Below are 16,900 nucleotides of genomic sequence, written 5' to 3' on the forward strand. Positions count from 1 at the left end.
TCAGTTGTCACATTACATTGAAATTGTAGCGATCGTTATTTTAACTTTGCTTTTATGGTCCAGTATTCTATATGGCAGCGTCCTAGAGAGCTACTGAGTTTTCAGGCTTTTGTTCCAGCCCTGCTTTAACACGCTTGTTTCAAATAAATAATCAATAACAGTGGGGTTCAATCAGGACCAGAATTAGCCGAACCAGGTGCGTTACTTAGTGCTGGAACAGAAACCTGCACAATCAGTAGCTCTCCAGGACTGGAGTTGGAAAACCCGACAATAATATTCATTGTAATAAAGCAATTGGCATGGAGTTTTCCCCTCACCTCTCAACACTCTTCCCACAGACTGTGTCCCACTTGTCCCTGACCTCCCCCAGTAGGTGGTCTAGTTTCTGGGTGTCTTCGGGCAGCGTGGCCTTGTCCCTCATGGCCTTACCAGACCTCACTGTGGTGTCATACACCGGCTGCTTAGAGCCCAGAGCCTTCTGAAACTCCTTCGAGGGGGGGGGGGGGATATTTAGTTAAGGATAGTATGTCATACATGTGAGAGAAAAATCCCACAAAAAGAACAGAGGGTCTACATTATGCAGCTTAATCATATATTGGGTTCGTTGTGTGTGAGAATCGCTCAAAATCCTATTATTTCCATGCAAGACCCACACAGTGAGACTCCTACTGTACCTTGTGTTTGGTCAGTTGTACTTTGATCTTGTCTGGCTCGTTGGAGATCTCCAGCTCCGAGTCTAGGCGGCTCTCAGCCTCCTCCAGCCAGTCTGACAGTTTCCTCCAAGCCTCATGGAACTAGAGGGAGGGAGAGAGAAACTGGTTGACCATCTCTAATTGATTTGCAGGGTGTTTTCTGAAACAAAATGGCTGCCGTGTAGCGTCCATTTGGTGAAGGGTAAAGTGAGTTACGTACATATGGAGAAAGCATTTCAAACCCTCTCTCATACCTGCTTGGCCCTCTTGCGGGCTTCGTCGAGGTGTCTGCCACGGTCCAGGGACCTCTGCACCAGCTTATCCCAGCGGGCCTGAACACTCAGCAGAAGGTTCTTGATCAGAACCACATCCTGCTTCAGACTGGCGAAACGCAGCTGAGAGCCGGCCTTCTCCAGAGCCAAAACCTGCTCCCTGTGGGTGTTCACCTCATTCACAAACACCTGGGGGGGAACAGAGATCGACAGAGAGCGTGTTAGTCGTACTTGTCCCTCCTGACAGCTGATTTGGGTCTGGGTGCCATGATTTCAGCTATATATGCACATGCTCATCAGCACATACCAGCTAACAAAACGAAAGGGAGTGGAGGAAGGGAAGGGTGGAGGGGAAATGTATTAAGTCTGCAAAATGTCTGATGAATATGATGAGTCAACTTATCATTCACTTATATATTGTTGCCAGATACACTGCAATACTACATTTGAATATATTTATGTGAATTACAGTCAAGTATATTCTATCCTTTTTTTTCTCGTTTTAATGTTACCCCCTTTTTCTCCCCAATTTTGTGATATCCAATTACGATCTTGCCTCATCGCTGCAACTCCCCAACGGGCTCGGGAGAGGCGAAGGTCGAGTCATGCGTCCTCCAAAACATGACCCGCAAAACCGCGCTTCTTAACACCCGCACGATTAAGCAGGCAGCAAGCTGCACCAATGTGTCGGAGGTAACGTTCAACTGACGACCAAAGTCAGCCTGCAGGAGCCCGGCCCGCCACAAGTAGTCGCTAGAGCGCGATGAGCCAAGTAAAGCCCCCCCGGCCAAACCCTCCCCTAACCCGGACAACGCTGGGCCAATTGTGCCCCACCCTATGGGACTCCCGGTCATGGCCGGTTGTGACACCGCCTGGGATCAAACCCGGGTCTGTAGTGACACATTAAGCACTGAGATGCAGTGCCTTAGACCGCTGCGCCGCTCGGGAGCCATGTATTCTATCCTTGTACTCCCCAATATAGCATATCATAGGATCTCTATACTTCTATGGTGCCTAAATTGCCCACCTTGTGTTCGTCTATCTGGAAGAGGACGGTGTCCAGGATGAGGGAGGGGGCCTGAGCCATGTTGAGGGTCTGCTCAGCCTGGGTCAGCCAGTTGATGGTGTCCTGGAGGGAGGACTGGAACCCTGTGGCCAGCGACACCGCTTCGTCCAGCTTCGCCTAGGGTTGGGGGTGGAGGGGGGGTGGTCAGTGAAATGGTTGATGGTAATATTGAAAATCGCTCCTGCAACAATACACTTCCTATTTAAAGGTGTTTATTTGTGAAAACCTATAATGTATACATTTTATTAGGTACCTAATTGGGTACATATACACATGCTCTTACTTATAGCCCTTCATTAATTTCTCAGAACAGAAGCTTCTTCTCTTACCCTGCGGTCATCCATCTTGGTGTTCAGGCTGGCCCACTTGTTCTGCAGCAGGGCCAGGTTCTGTTGGGTCTGGGTCGTGCCAGCCCCGGGGCCGCCCTCCTCCCCCCCGCGGGACAGCAACATGGACTCTCCCGCGTCCAGCAGCCGGTTGTACTGCTCAGCGCGCTGGGTCAACTGGGTCTGAAGCTCCTATAGACAGACAGATGTTTTCAAAGGGTTGAACGGATGAACAATGAATAACCTTGATAATGAATGGTAAATACGTGGCCATGGTTTGGAATGAGGAATTCGATACTTTGAGTAGCCACCCAATAACAACAGGTGTTTGCTAGTTATGTGTTGTGCTTGTCTAACACACCCGTTACACATGTGTAAAAACAACATACAGATTAGATAGTAGAGTGTACAGTGACTCATATCTACTGTAGTGTATGTCTGGACAGGGTGCAGCATCATAACATGTATCCCCTTTACCATGTGTTGTCTTCATCACATATCTAGTGTATGTACGGGCAACGTATCCCCAGTATTACCAGGTGCTGCTGCAGCTGCTCCCGGGCGGTCTCAGGCAGGCCACCTGTGGGTTTGGCTGCAGACAGCTGGCTCTCTGTCCTCCTCAGCCACTGCAGGAACTCCTCCAGCTCACCATGGAAACCCTCCGCCTGGGGAACGAGGGAGGAGAAGGAGGGGAAGAGGGGAGAGAGAACAAGAGGGGAAGTCATGAGTTGTGCGTTAATGGCAGTGCTACGGTGTCGTTCAATAATTTGCCCCGTGGTTTTAGCTCAGTTATGATTTAGTACAGTTTTTAAACCTTTACTTAACTGTGAAATAACCTATTTGCTAGTGCAATGTGATAATCCTATTTGTACAAGATGGGAACTCATAATATAGAAATATATAATTACAGGGAGGGGTAAGAAGAAATGGATAGAAATGGTGTCATTCCTTCATTTCGCTACGCTCAGACAGTACTCGTAACCAGGGCCTCTCTTCTCAGCCCAGTCCGCCTCTATCCTTCCTACCTTATGCAGTGCGGCCTCCAGTAGTTTCTGCCGGTCCTGGGTCTTGAGTAGCAGGTTCTCCCAGCCGTGGTTGAGGTGGTCCAGCTGGTCGCGGAGGTGGTTGGCCTCCTCCCCGGGACTGGACTCCAGCAGCTCAGCCCCTGCCGCGTTCACCGTCTCCACCGTGGAGCGATGGGACAGCACGTCGTTCCTCAGCACCTGAAAGAGAGAGAGGGTTGGAGGGAGGGTGTGTTGGTTACACCTCTCCAATGCAATAATTGATGTGAAGCAAGCGTTCTGGCACAAAATGGCTTCCATGCATAATCTATAAGGGAAAATAAGAGAGGTGAGGGTGATATGGAGGAGAGATGAGAGGTAGGCTAATAAGACCGATTTCCCAATGGAGAACCTCCATTGAGAGTGCTTTTTAGTCCAGGATTGGCTTAATGTGGGTCTGGGAAACTGGCCATCTAGAAATGAAGGCGTAAAGAAGAAATGGAGGATAAGTACGAGTGTGGGAGGCATAGATGTAGAGAGGTAGACGTACGTGGTGTCTGGCCAGTTCTATCTCGATGGCCTTGGGGTCAGAGTTGATGGGTCTCTGTGTGTCCAGGGTGGCGTGGGTGTGACTCAGCCAGGACTGCAGCTCAGACAAGGCATGCTGGAACTGACCTAGAGCCAGGAGAGCACCTTCCAACTTATGCTGTAGGAAACAGAATAGGGAAAACAGTTGTTATTCCAAAACCATGTTGGATTGTATTGTATTGCAAGGTGTAATATAATGTACATATCTGAGGTATCAATTCATTTGAATATCATTACAACAATTTGTAATGGTAGAATCTAATATGCGTGTTTAACAATAAAAAAATATAATCCATATTTCTATGTGTTTAACTGACAAACTTGATTTGGCAAATATTGGGTTCACTACAACAGCGTAGCACCACTAGCCAACAGTGAGTCTGAGTTCCAGAGGACCGGAGTTCTGATGGTATTCTTTAAGACAGGGGGCTGGAGAGCTACTGTAGCTACTGCCTCTACTGTAAAATAGTTAGCGAGTCACTGGGTAAGAGAGGCCAATGCATAGTTTGTGTACCTGTCTGTGAATGATCTTGTCCCCCAGGTTGTCCCAGAGGTGTCGGAGCTCCGTGAGGGGCTCCTGGATCATGTCTCTGTCGTTCTGGTCCGAGACTTTCTTGAGCAGCAGCTCCCCCTGGTGGCACAGCTTCTCCATGTCTATCTGCTGCTGGTACACCTCCACCTTGTACTGCTGCTCACAGGAGGAGAGGAGTCAGGCCTGCACTAGCAGTTCGCTTATCATTAAAGTGATAGTTCACTTTTATGACCAAGAGAGTATTTTTGACTTACCGAGGATTTTGTCTTCTCATCAAAACCGTTTTTTAAGTACAATAATTATTATAAATATTTAGATGATAAAAACATTTTTGGAATATATAAAGTATACTATTTATATCGAAGCTACGTGACAAAAGTTGATTATGATTCAAACCTTGAGCTCTTCAATCTGCTGTTTGACAGTTCCCAGATCAGTGCCCACAGTGGACATGTCACAGAGCTTGATCACTGTGTTGTCCAGGTAGTCAAACATGCCCTGCAACACACACACACACACACACACACACGAGAGACAAATGAGTCAATCTAACTTCTGAAAACTATAATGCCGATCTATGTCTTGATACTTATAAATGCCTCTACTTCACGACATCATACATTTCTAAGCATCTACTTTCCGAAATAACCAGTGCAATAAATACCAAACAATTGAATTCAAATGATTTAATTCTCATACACACTAAGCTAAAAGAGTGATGCATTCTGGGACACTGACCTGCAACGCATCCTGGTACTGCACAGAAGCAGTCATGGCCTCCTCCAACCTCTCCATCCTCTCTCTCCACGTCCGGTTCAGGCCTTCCCAGGCGGCATTCATCTGAGAAACGGATACAGAGAAGAGAGGAAAGATAAAACATATATCGCAACACAAGCACATAAAACAGAGAACATAGACACAAGAAAGACAACGCAATGAGTCCATTCATGATTATGCTCTTGATTGGTTTGATCCTGTCTTAAGTCTTGAAGTTTTCATCCTGTGTCTCACCTCGTCAATGGTCTTCTTGACCTCAGGCTTCTCTGTTTCTCCGCAGGCAAAGATGAGTTCAGCCCCAAGGGTTCGTACAAACTCCAGCTCCTCCCTCAGCCCATCTGTCTCGGCCTTGATGGCCTTATTAAAAAAAAAAAAAATCAAAGAAAGAGAGAGAGACATATTTGGACAGATCAGACAACCCAACAGTAGTCACAATCATCAGTAACTACCTCTGCATATTCTCTCCCCTTCCTACCGCTGAGCTAACTACAGTACAAATACATTGCAAGCTATACAGGCCGTTATATACAGTTGAAGTCGGAAGTTTACACACTTAGGTTGGAGTCATTAAAATTTGTTTTTCCACCACTCCACAAATTTCTTGTTAACAAACTATAGTTTTGGCAAGTCGGTTAGGACATCTACTTTGTGCATGACACAAGTCATTTTCCCAACAATTGTTTACGGACAGATTATTTCACTTATAATTCACTATCACAATTCCAGCGGGTCAGAAGTTTACATACACTAAGTTGACTGTGCCTTTAAACAGCTTGGAAAATTCCAGAAAATTATGTCATGGCTTTAGAAGCTTCTGATAGGCTACTTGAAATAATTTGAGTCAATTGGAGGTGTACCTGTGGATGTTTTTCAAGGCCTACCATCAAACTCAGTGCCTCTTTGCTTGACATCATGGGAAAATCAGAAGAAATAAGCCAAGACCTCAGAAAAAAAATTGTAGACCTCCAAAATTCTGGTTCATCCTTGGGAGCAATTTCCAAACACCTGAAGGTACCACGTTAATCTCTACAAACAATAGTATGCAAGTATTAACACCATGGGACCACGCAGCTGTCACACCGCTCAGGAAGGAGATGCGTTCTGTCTCCTAGAAATGGAGGTACTTTGGCGTGAAAAGTGCAAATCAATCCCTGAACAACAGCAAAGGACCTTGTGAAGATGCTGGAGGAAACAGGTACAAAAGTATCTATATCCACAGTAAAACGAGTCCTATATCGACATAACCTGAAAGGCCGCACAGCAAGGAAGAAGCCACTGCTGCAAAACCGACATAAAAAAGCCAGACTACGGTTTGCAACTGCACATGGGGACAAAGATCGTACTTTTTGGAGAAATGTCCTCTGGTCTGATGAAACAAAAATAGAACTGTTTGGCCATAATGACCATCGTTATGTTTGGAGGAAAAAGAGGGAGGCTTGTAAGCCAAAGAACACCATCCCAACCGTGAAGCACAGAGGTGGCAGCATCATGTTGTGGGGGTGCTTTGTTGCAGGAGGGACTGGTGCACTTCACAAAATAGATGGCATCATGAGGAAGGGAAAATGATGTGGATATATTGAAGCAACATCTCAAGGCATCAGTCAAGAAGTTAAAGCTTGATCGCAAATGGGTCTTCCAAATGGACAATGACCCCAAGCATACTTCCAAAGTTGTGTCAAAATGGCTTAAGGACAACAAAGTCAAGGTATTGGAGTGGCCATCACAAAGCCCTGACCTCAATCCCATAGAAAATGTGTGGGCAGAACTGAAAAAGCGTGTGCGAGAAAGGAGGCCTACAAACATGACTCAGTTACACCAGCTCTGTCAGGAGGAATTGGCCAAAATTCACCCAACTTAGTGGGAAGCCTGTGGAAGGTTACCCGAAACATTTGACCCAAGTTAAACAATTTAAAGGCAATGCTACCAAATACTAATTGAGTGTATGTAAACTTCTGAGCCACTGAGAATGTGATGAAAGAAATAAAAGCTGAAATAAATCATTCTACTATTATTCGGACATTTCCCATTCTTAAAATAAAGTGGTGATCCTAACTGACCTAAGACAGGGAATTTTTACTAGGATTAAATGTCAGGAATTGTGAAAAACTGAGTTGAAATGTATTTGGCTAAGGTGTATGTAAACTTCCGACTTCAAATGTAGCTACTAACATGCTGGCACCATCCCTTCATATGTCTCCTCTTTATCCTCACAACTCATTTATATCTTCTCTTTTTCTTACCCCCCCTCTCTTAGTGTGTTGTTTGGTCCCATATTCATACCACAAAAGACTATTCTTCCACATTTTAGCATCTGAATATCTTGCTATGCTTTCCTTGTGTATTCAATATTGTTGCTACAAACATGCGCTATGCATCCATATCTTTTTATCCACCTCCCTCCGCCTCTCCACACGTACCTCTGCCCTCCTCTCTCTCAGTAACCCTCCATCCACCTCTCCACACGTACCTCTGCCCTCCTCTCTCTCAGTAACCCTCCCTCCGCCTCTCCACACGTACCTCTGCCCTCCTCTCTCTCAGTAACCCTCCCTCCGCCTCTCCACACGTACCTCTGCCCTCCTCTCTCTCAGTAACCCTCCCTCCGCCTCTCCACACGTACCTCTGCCCTCCTCTCTCTCAGTAACCCTCCCTCCGCCTCTCCACACGTACCTCTGCCCTCCTCTCTCTCAGTAACCCTCCCTCCGCCTCTCCACACGTACCTCTGCCCTCCTCTCTCTCAGTAACCCTCCATCCACCTCTCCACACGTACCTCTGCCCTCCTCTCTCTCAGTAACCCTCCCTCCGCCTCTCCACACGTACCTCTGCCCTCCTCTCTCTCAGTAACCCTCCCTCTGCCTCTCCACACGTACCTCTGCCCTCCTCTCTCTCAGTAACCCTCCCTCCGCCTCTCCACACGTACCTCTGCCCTCCTCTCTCTCAGTAACCCTCCCTCCGCCTCTCCACACGTACCTCTGCCCTCCTCTCTCTCAGTAACCCTCCCTCCGCCTCTCCACACGTACCTCTGCCCTCCTCTCTCTCAGTAACCCTCCCTCCGCCTCTCCACACGTACCTCTGCCCTCCTCTCTCTCAGTAACCCTCCCTCCGCCTCTCCACACGTACCTCTGCCCTCCTCTCTCTCAGTAACCCTCCCTCCGCCTCTCCACACGTACCTCTGCCCTCCTCTCTCTCAGTAACCCTCCCTCCGCCTCTCCACACGTACCTCTGCCCTCCTCTCTCTCAGTAACCCTCCCTCCGCCTCTCCACACGTACCTCTGCCCTCCTCTCTCTCAGTAACCCTCCCTCCGCCTCTCCACACGTACCTCTGCCCTCCTCTCTCTCAGTAACCCTCCATCCACCTCTCCACACGTACCTCTGCCCTCCTCTCTCTCAGTAACCCTCCCTCCGCCTCTCCACACGTACCTCTGCCCTCCTCTCTCTCAGTAACCCTCCCTCCGCCTCTCCACACGTACCTCTGCCCTCCTCTCTCTCAGTAACCCTCCCTCCGCCTCTCCACACGTACCTCTGCCCTCCTCTCTCTCAGTAACCCTCCCTCCGCCTCTCCACACGTACCTCTGCCCTCCTCTCTCTCAGTAACCCTCCCTCCGCCTCTCCATACGTACCTCTGCTCTCCTCTCTCTCAGTAACCCTCCATCCACCTCTCCACACGTACCTCTGCCCTCCTCTCTCTCAGTAACCCTCCCTCCGCCTCTCCACACGTACCTCTGCCCTCCTCTCTCTCAGTAACCCTCCATCCGCCTCTCCACACGTACCTCTGCCCTCCTCTCTCTCAGTAACCCTCCATCCACCTCTCCACACGTACCTCTGCCCTCCTCTCTCTCAGTAACCCTCCATCCACCTCTCCACACGTACCTCTGCCCTCCTCTCTCTCAGTAACCCTCCATCTGCCTCTCCACACGTACCTCTGCCGCCTCTATCTGCTGTTTGATGAGTGAGGGGTCCACCCCGGGGTCCTCCAGCTCCCTGACGATGTCCTGCGAGTCACGGAGCGTGCTCAGTAGCGCTGCCATGTCGGCCCAGAACTTCCCAGCCAGGTCCAAGACGTCCGTCAGCTTCCCCTCCCGCTCCTCAGCCCTCTGCCGGATCTCATCCCACAGGGAGCGCAGACGCAGGAGACGGGAATGCACGGCTGGGAGGGGGAAAGAGGGGGATGGGAGAGTTAGGAACGAATCTGGAAGTGTGGTGTTATTTGTCCATGCTTGAAAGGACAGAGGTGACACTATTTGCTATTAGCTATGTAACAATGGATGGAGGAATTTTGATGTAATAACAAGTTATTATTAATTAGTATTATTATTAAGCCCTGAACCTAACCATAACAAAAAGCAAATGTACTTGCTTATAATTTCTGATGTTATTGCTGTTTTTGTCCCTTCTAGCATGGCCATCTAGTGACTACATCAACAGTGGAGTCTTTTACAGAGCCAGTCAGTAGGCTACACTCCCACTACCACTGCACAGAGCAGTCATTCATAGTTATGAAGTGATGTACTGAGATATTTTGGTGGGGTATGGCGGTGTCGCCATGTGAGCTGGGAGTCGTCAAAAGTTCGTAACTGTTTGTGAATCTCCGCCTTTGTGTTTCTGGGGTTCTGTGTTTAAAATAAACTTTGTTGAATAAAAAAAATGAGACGAATCAGGTTTGGCAGTGGGATAATTGTAGTACAGTGAGAGTGTGTGCAAGTATTGTTTTCGCCCCTCTCCCTATACTGAGGTCCTGTGTATGAGTCACTGTCTTCACCTAGGGGTGGTTATGTGTGTGTGTCCATTTGTGATGTATGTGATGGGTGTATGTCCTTGTGTGACACAAGTACAATACCAGTCAAAAGTTTTAGAACACCTACTCATTCAAGGGTTTTTCGTTATTTTGACTATTTTCTACATTGTAGAATAATAGTGAAGACATCGAAACTATGAAATAACACATGGAATCATGTAGTAAACAAAAAAGTGTTAAACAAATCAAAATATATTTTAAGTAGCCACCCTTTGCCTTGACAGCATTGAACACTCTTGGCATTCTCTCAACCAGCTTCATGATGTAGTCACCTGGAATGCATTTCAATTAACAGGTGTGCCTTGTTAAAAGTTAATTTGTGGAATTTCTTTCCTTCTTAATGCGTTTGAGCCAATCAGTTGTGTTGTGACAAGGTAGGGGTGGTATACAGAAGATAGCCCTATTTGGTAAAAGACCAAGCCCATATTATGGCAAGAACAGCTCAAATAAGAAAAAGAAATGACAGTCCATCATTATGTTAAGACATGAAGGTCAGTCAATATGGAAAATGTCAAGAACTTTGAACGTTTCTTCAAGTGCAGTTGCAAAAACCATCAAGTGCTATGATGAAACTGGCTCTCAGGAATGGAAGACGCAGAGTTACCTCTGCTGCAGAGGATAAGTTCATTAGAGTTACCAGCCTCAGAAATTGCAGCCCAAATAAATGCTTCACAGTGTTCAAGTAACAGACACATCTCAACAACTGTTCAGAGGAGACTGTGTGAAACAGGCCTTCATTGTTGAATTTCTGCAAAGAAACCACTACTAAAGGACCCCAATAAGAGACTTGCTTGGGCCAAGAAACAGCAATGGACATTAGACCGGTGGAATTATGTACTTTGGACTGGAGTCCAAATTGGAGATTTTTGGTTCCAACTGCAGTGTCTTTGTGAGACGCGGTGTGGGTGAACGGATGATCTCCGCATGTGTATATCCCACCGTAAAGCATGGAGGAGGAGGTGTTATGGTGTGGGGGTGCTTGGCTGGTGACACTGTCTATAATTTATTTAGAATTCAAAACACACTTAACCAGCATGGCTACCACAGCATTCTGCAGTGATACGCCATCTGGTTTGGGTTTAGTGGGACTATCATTTGTTTTTCAACAGGACAATGCCCCAACACACCTCCAGGCTGTTGAAGGGCTATTTTACTAAGAAGGAGAGATGGAGTGCTGCATCAGATGACCTAGCCTCCACAATCCCCCAACCTCAAACCACTTGAGATGGTTTGGGATGAGTTGGACCGCAGAGTGAAGGAAAAGCAGCCAACAAGTGCTCAGCATATGTGGGAACTCCTTCAAGACTGTTGGAAAAGCATTCCAGGTGAAGCTGGTTGAGAGAATGCCAAGAGTGTGCAAAGCTGTAATCAAGGCAAAAGGTGGCTATTTGAAGAATCTCAAAAATATTTTGATTTGTTTAACACGTTTTTTGGTTACTACATGATTCCATATGTGTTATTTCATAGTTTTGATGTCTTCACTATTATTCAACAATGTAGAAAATAGTAAAATAAAGAAAAACCCTGGAATGAGTAGGTGTGTCCAACCTTTTCACCAGTAGTGTATGTGTGTGCGTTTATAAGTGTGTATATGTAAGTGTACCTCTGTGTGTGTTTCAGGCCCTTACCTTCAGCGGCAGGATCGTCGTGGGCTGCTCTACTGATGAGCTCCTCGCCGCGGGCACACAGGGCAGAGAAGGAGGGCAGCAGTTTGTCCAGTTCCAGCCCGGTTGCCTTGTGCTCAGCCAGCTGCTCCCGGATCTTATCCGCCTCCGCCGCCACGGGAGAAGGGGAGCGGAGGCGCTGCACAGCCCCTTCCAAGGTCTCCAACAGGGGGTCCATCTTGTCATGGAACTGGGGGGGGGGTTAAGAAGAGAAGGTGGGTTGTGTGACTAATAGCTGCTTTATGCTCGATCCAGATATGCTGTCCAGAGGCTCTGTTTGGAGCGTGTGACGCAAATGCAGAGCCTCCGGAGCACCATACGATGATGCCGCGCGCCTCCCAATTTCTGTAACAATGCGGAGGGTTCCGTATAACTCCGCATTGACATGATTGGTCGGTGGGAGGTTCTGTATTAACACAAACTCATTTTTGGTAAATAACTGCATTTGAGCAATGTCAAAATGGGTAACACGGACTGGAACAGAGAAGAAGCCTAAAGCTACTAAAAAAGGACAGGAATTGCCAATTTACAAAAATATCAAAACACACTAACTGAGAAAGAGGAGAGACATTGGACAAAGTATACTTGGGAGTTATAGCGGGTTGTCTCAGCCTAGACACAAGGTTCACGCAGGAAGGGATTCTAATAACTAAGTACTAAGTCACGTTGTGGTCGGTTGGCATCAGTAATACAGTACAGGTCCAGTCAGTGGTCTTACCTCTACCAGCTGGGTGATTGCAGTGAGCAGTGACGAAGGATGGATGAAATTGTGGGTCAACACACACAGCACATCCACAATGGGTGAGAGGCGGGATGGAGGGATGGATGGAGCAAACCAGGGAGGGAGGAGGGATGGATGGGGGAGTGCAGGGAGAGAGGGAAATGTCAGGCACAAAGGAGGGGGTGGAGAGGTATGGAGGTCGGTCGTTTAGGAGGAATGAAAAGAGAGAGAGAGGGATGCATAGAGAGAAGGAGTGGGTGATATGGTCCATTAGGGATGGGGAGGTGGAGAAACAACACATTGTGTTAGATCAGTGACATGCACAAACTCTGGCCAAGCAATATCAACAGCTGCAACAATCAGCTTAGCACTCCGTGATAATCAACAGTGGCTCATGACTTATGAAATGACGTGTTATGAGATAGCATTTGACAAGAGAACTATTGACATAAAATGTGAATGTTTCTTACGGAAATATTTACTTACTACAAGTGTAGCAATGAAGCTGTGTAGCTTTAGCAAATAGAAACCCCTACTACCACTACTATCATATTATGACCAAGACCTTTGAAGATCACGACATTGTCTAGTTCTCTTCCATTCTGATGGAAATGAGCAAAAAGAGAAAGAAAAGTTCCAAGCAAGGAGACCAATGCACCATCATACTATAGCTTGAGCACTGGTCACAGAAATCCCACGACAATTCCGCCAATGCCTAACACATTTACACTGCTCTTCCACTACAGAGTGGTGTGGTAACGTTACATGGACCTCGTCCTGCCATTAGCAGCTAGACGGCACGTACGGCATCCATATTAGGAAATCTTGAGACTTCCAAATATGGACACAACAAGGCTTACGGCATCCATATAAGGACGTCGTCAGATTTCCTCATATGGATGCCGGAAGCTTGGTTGTATTGGGGCAGCAATCGGCAGACAAGCTTCAACAACTGACACACTTCCGAGCTACAAACCGATTTCAAATTCACTTTTACGAAACCATACCTGCGCAGACTGAGACATAGCCTCATCCAGGGTGGCGGCGTGACCCTTGACCTCCTCCTTGATGGCCGCGTAGCGTTTCTCGGCGTCGCTGTAGCGCTGCCTCACCGTGGCCCCCTCCTGGTGACTCAGAACGGCCAGCTGGGGGCCGATCTTCAGCAGCTTGTCGATGTGGGGCTTGTGCTCCGCTATGGACTCCCTCAAGAGCTGGACGAAAGATGGAGAGAGACAGAGTGGAAAATAAGTAGAGGAAGATGGATTAGTGTGATTGAGAGAGTGGTACAGTTGGAGTACCACAGAGAAAGAGGGAGAAATGAAAAAGGAAAAAAAGAAAGTAGAAGGGTTAGGAACTCATTCGACATGATACATCTTTTCACAAGGACATTCGTTAAAATACAGTAATTAGAGCCTCCTCCTCACCCTCATCTGCTCCTGTTGTAGTCGCAGGGCCTCGGTGTCGATGGCGGGTGGGGGCAGCTGGGCTATAAGGGTCTCAGTCTCCCCCAGCCAGGGCTCCAGCTCCTCCTGGGTCTCCCAGAAGCGGGCCACCAGGACCTGGGCCTGCTCCAGGGCTGAGAAACGCTCCTGGTGCCGCTGGCTCACCACTTCGTAGCGGGCAGATAGCGAGTCAGTCTTCACCTGAGGAGAGCGAGGGGAAGAAAAGGGGTTAGAATTGTTCACATTTGGTAACTAGACAAAAACCACTGGAATAGTTCACATTTTGTGTACTAATGTTGTAGGCTTTTACTTCAAGCACAAAACCCAATATTTCCCTCCCTGTTTATAATATTTAATATTATAATATGAATAATACATACATAAATCATGTCATTTGATTTTCCTGTGAATTAACTTTTCTTAAATTAGTTATTGCGTACAGTATGTTACAAAAGTCGTCTTGGTCTGTTTGGAAGCCTTTCACCCTTCTCTCTGACTTCTTGCATTTCTCTACCCTCTTTCGCGCTCCCTAAACCCTCTCCTTTGTCCCTCTCTCCTCACCATCAGAGCGTCTCTCTGCTGGTCGCTGCACGTCTCCAGGATGTCGTCCCTGGTGTGGAGTAGCTGGTCCACGGTGTCTTTGTGTCGGATGATGTCGATATTGAAGGCCCTCTGGACCTGTAGCTGGGCCACGGTGACGTCAGGCTCCAGACTCAGAGGACCCAGGGAGGATAGCTTCCTCTCCGTCTCCCCAGCCCAGGTCAGCTCCGCGTCCACCGCCTCCTCATACTGAGGCACAGAGAGACACACACAGTTAGCACGGCACACTCAGGCTCCCCATACTGATAGAGTGAGAAGTTACTAGCATTTACAGCAGCGTTAGCTGGTTGGCATTACACACAGCCACCTAAACGCTGAGAGAAAACCAGAGGGAAATGCCACAACATTAGCATCATCCTCTTGTTGACAACGACAGCAGAAACCTCATGGATTACTTCGGCAGACAAAGATCGACCCAGAGAATGAAGCCATTCAACTATTCAAATCCTGAACTTATACAATTTGGCCCACCTTTGACTATCAACACCATCATCCACTGTAAATGTATACGATCACTGAACGGAGTACTAACTGTGTCCGCGACCAATAAACGTTGATTTCATTTAGTCACATTGCAGTACCTGTTGTGACCTCTGGACGGCAGCCTGTACCAGCTGTACCCGCTGGGTGATGGTCTCGTCCGCCGTTCGGTAGCGCTGGTTGGCGTCAGCCACCAGGCGGTCTAGGCCCTCGCGGGCACGCCAGGGCACCAGGTCTAAGAGGGCACTGCCCATCTCGTTGACCGTGTCCAAAACCAGACGCTTCTCCGCCGACACACACTTCAGCTCCTGGGAGAGAAACACACGCACACAGATTGAGTATCTCAAACTAAAGATATAAGTCCTACTTACGCTACAGTGTTAAAAACTAATAACCGCAAGAGAGGAAAAAGCAAGTTATTCTTCAAGAATCATTGGGTCAATCATTAATTAAAATGACCAGTGAACATCTGGAAATATTGCAGACTAAATATATTTATTGCAGACTGTAAATATATTTATACAATATACGGTATATTCACAGCATATATGTATAATATACTGTTAAGAAAACGATTGGCGCAGCGGTCTAAGGCACTGCAGTGTTGCGGAGTCACTTCAGCCGTGGGTTCGATCCCAGGCTGTGTCATAACTGGCTGTGACCGGGAGTCCCATAGGGCGGCGCACAATTGGCCCAGCGTCGTCTGGGTTAGGGAAGGGTTTGACTGGGGGTGTTTTACTTGGCTCATTGGTCTCTAGCGACTCCTTGTGGCGGGCCAGGCGCCTGCAGGCTGACTTCGGTCGTCAGTTTAAAAGGTGTTTCCTCCGACACATTGGTGCGGCTGGCTTCCGGGTTAAGCAGGCGGGTGTTAAGAAGCGCAGCTTGGCGGGTCATATTTCAGAAGACGCATGACTCAACCTTCGCCTCTCCCGAGCACGTTGAGGAGTTGCAGCGATGAGGCAAGATCGTAATCACGAAATTGGGGAGAGAAAAAAGGGGCTAACATTTAAAAATAAAAATAAAAAAACCCTACCTTCTGTCTGTCCTGATAGGCTGGCGTTGCGTCCAGCTCCATTACGTTGAGCTCCGCCTCCACCTTGTCTAACCATTGGTTGAGGTCGTCGTGGGCGCTGGCGAATCGTATGCTCAGCTGCAGGGCCTGCTCCAGGATGCGGAGGGCTTTGCTACTGCCGCCCGTCATCTCAGCGTAGCGAGACTTGATACCGTCCAGCTTCTCCTGGATCAGGAGAACTTCCTCACCTGCAGGGGTTAACAACAGACACAGAGTCAGTGGAATACAGGATCTGTGGTTATTATATTCCTTTATAAATGACAGGTCCAGGAACAGTTCTGGCTGTTTCCAGAGTTAGAGGTTGTACTTTACCGGTGGTTTGCTTGAGCAGGGCTTGTCCGTTCTTGATGGCCTGGTCAACCTGCTTCTTCCTGCTCACTATCTCTTCATTCAGAGACTGATGGGGGAAGGTGGAGAGAAAGAGAATCAACACCTTATAGAGCAGTGGTGTCAAACTCACTCCATGGAGGGCCTAATGTCTGCAGGTTGTTGGTTTTCCCCTTTTAATTAAGCCCTAGACAACCAGGTGTGGGGAGTTCCTTACTAATTAGTGGCCTTAATTCATCAATCAAGTACAAGGGAGGAGCGAAACCCCGCAGACACTCTGCCCTCCGTGGAACGAGTTTGACATCGGTAGAACGTAATAAGAGTCATTCCTATTGCTACTCAATGTCTAGACATTACTAGCCAATACAATACTCCCTGCGGTAGTGCGGTAGTATCCTACCACTGTGTGTTAATGAATAACTACTCCCTGTCCAAACCATAGTATCGTACCAGTGTGTGCTTGTGCTGCTGGGTGAGGACCCCTGGCTGGTAGCTCTGCACAGACACCTGTCCCAGCCGCTGGCCCACCTCAGCCAGCCAGTTGAGCA

At 47.8% G+C, this 16,900-nt stretch overlaps 1 protein-coding gene across 1 annotated transcript in view; it reads right to left on the reverse strand.

Annotated features, from left to right (window-relative positions):
* Positions 1 to 16,900, reverse strand: part of LOC120026773 (microtubule-actin cross-linking factor 1-like) — a 144,532-nt gene that overhangs the window by 18,137 nt on the left and 109,495 nt on the right. Inside the window, exons 64-83 of the mRNA XM_038971490.1 lie at positions 16,338 to 16,422; positions 15,987 to 16,213; positions 15,055 to 15,261; positions 14,435 to 14,662; positions 13,856 to 14,074; positions 13,439 to 13,642; positions 11,675 to 11,900; positions 9,172 to 9,398; positions 5,489 to 5,611; positions 5,216 to 5,317; positions 4,874 to 4,975; positions 4,460 to 4,633; positions 3,908 to 4,063; positions 3,382 to 3,579; positions 2,893 to 3,021; positions 2,360 to 2,548; positions 1,992 to 2,147; positions 947 to 1,153; positions 675 to 794; positions 318 to 487 (exon numbers count right to left, since the gene is read on the reverse strand). Of these exons, the coding sequence (XP_038827418.1) occupies positions 318 to 487; positions 675 to 794; positions 947 to 1,153; positions 1,992 to 2,147; positions 2,360 to 2,548; positions 2,893 to 3,021; positions 3,382 to 3,579; positions 3,908 to 4,063; positions 4,460 to 4,633; positions 4,874 to 4,975; positions 5,216 to 5,317; positions 5,489 to 5,611; positions 9,172 to 9,398; positions 11,675 to 11,900; positions 13,439 to 13,642; positions 13,856 to 14,074; positions 14,435 to 14,662; positions 15,055 to 15,261; positions 15,987 to 16,213; positions 16,338 to 16,422 (3,449 nt within the window). The remainder of the gene's footprint in view (positions 1 to 317; positions 488 to 674; positions 795 to 946; positions 1,154 to 1,991; positions 2,148 to 2,359; positions 2,549 to 2,892; positions 3,022 to 3,381; positions 3,580 to 3,907; positions 4,064 to 4,459; positions 4,634 to 4,873; positions 4,976 to 5,215; positions 5,318 to 5,488; positions 5,612 to 9,171; positions 9,399 to 11,674; positions 11,901 to 13,438; positions 13,643 to 13,855; positions 14,075 to 14,434; positions 14,663 to 15,054; positions 15,262 to 15,986; positions 16,214 to 16,337; positions 16,423 to 16,900) is intronic.

Source organism: Salvelinus namaycush, chromosome 32 (assembly GCF_016432855.1).
Source record: "Salvelinus namaycush isolate Seneca chromosome 32, SaNama_1.0, whole genome shotgun sequence".
NCBI classification, from domain to species: Eukaryota; Metazoa; Chordata; class Actinopteri; order Salmoniformes; family Salmonidae; genus Salvelinus; species Salvelinus namaycush.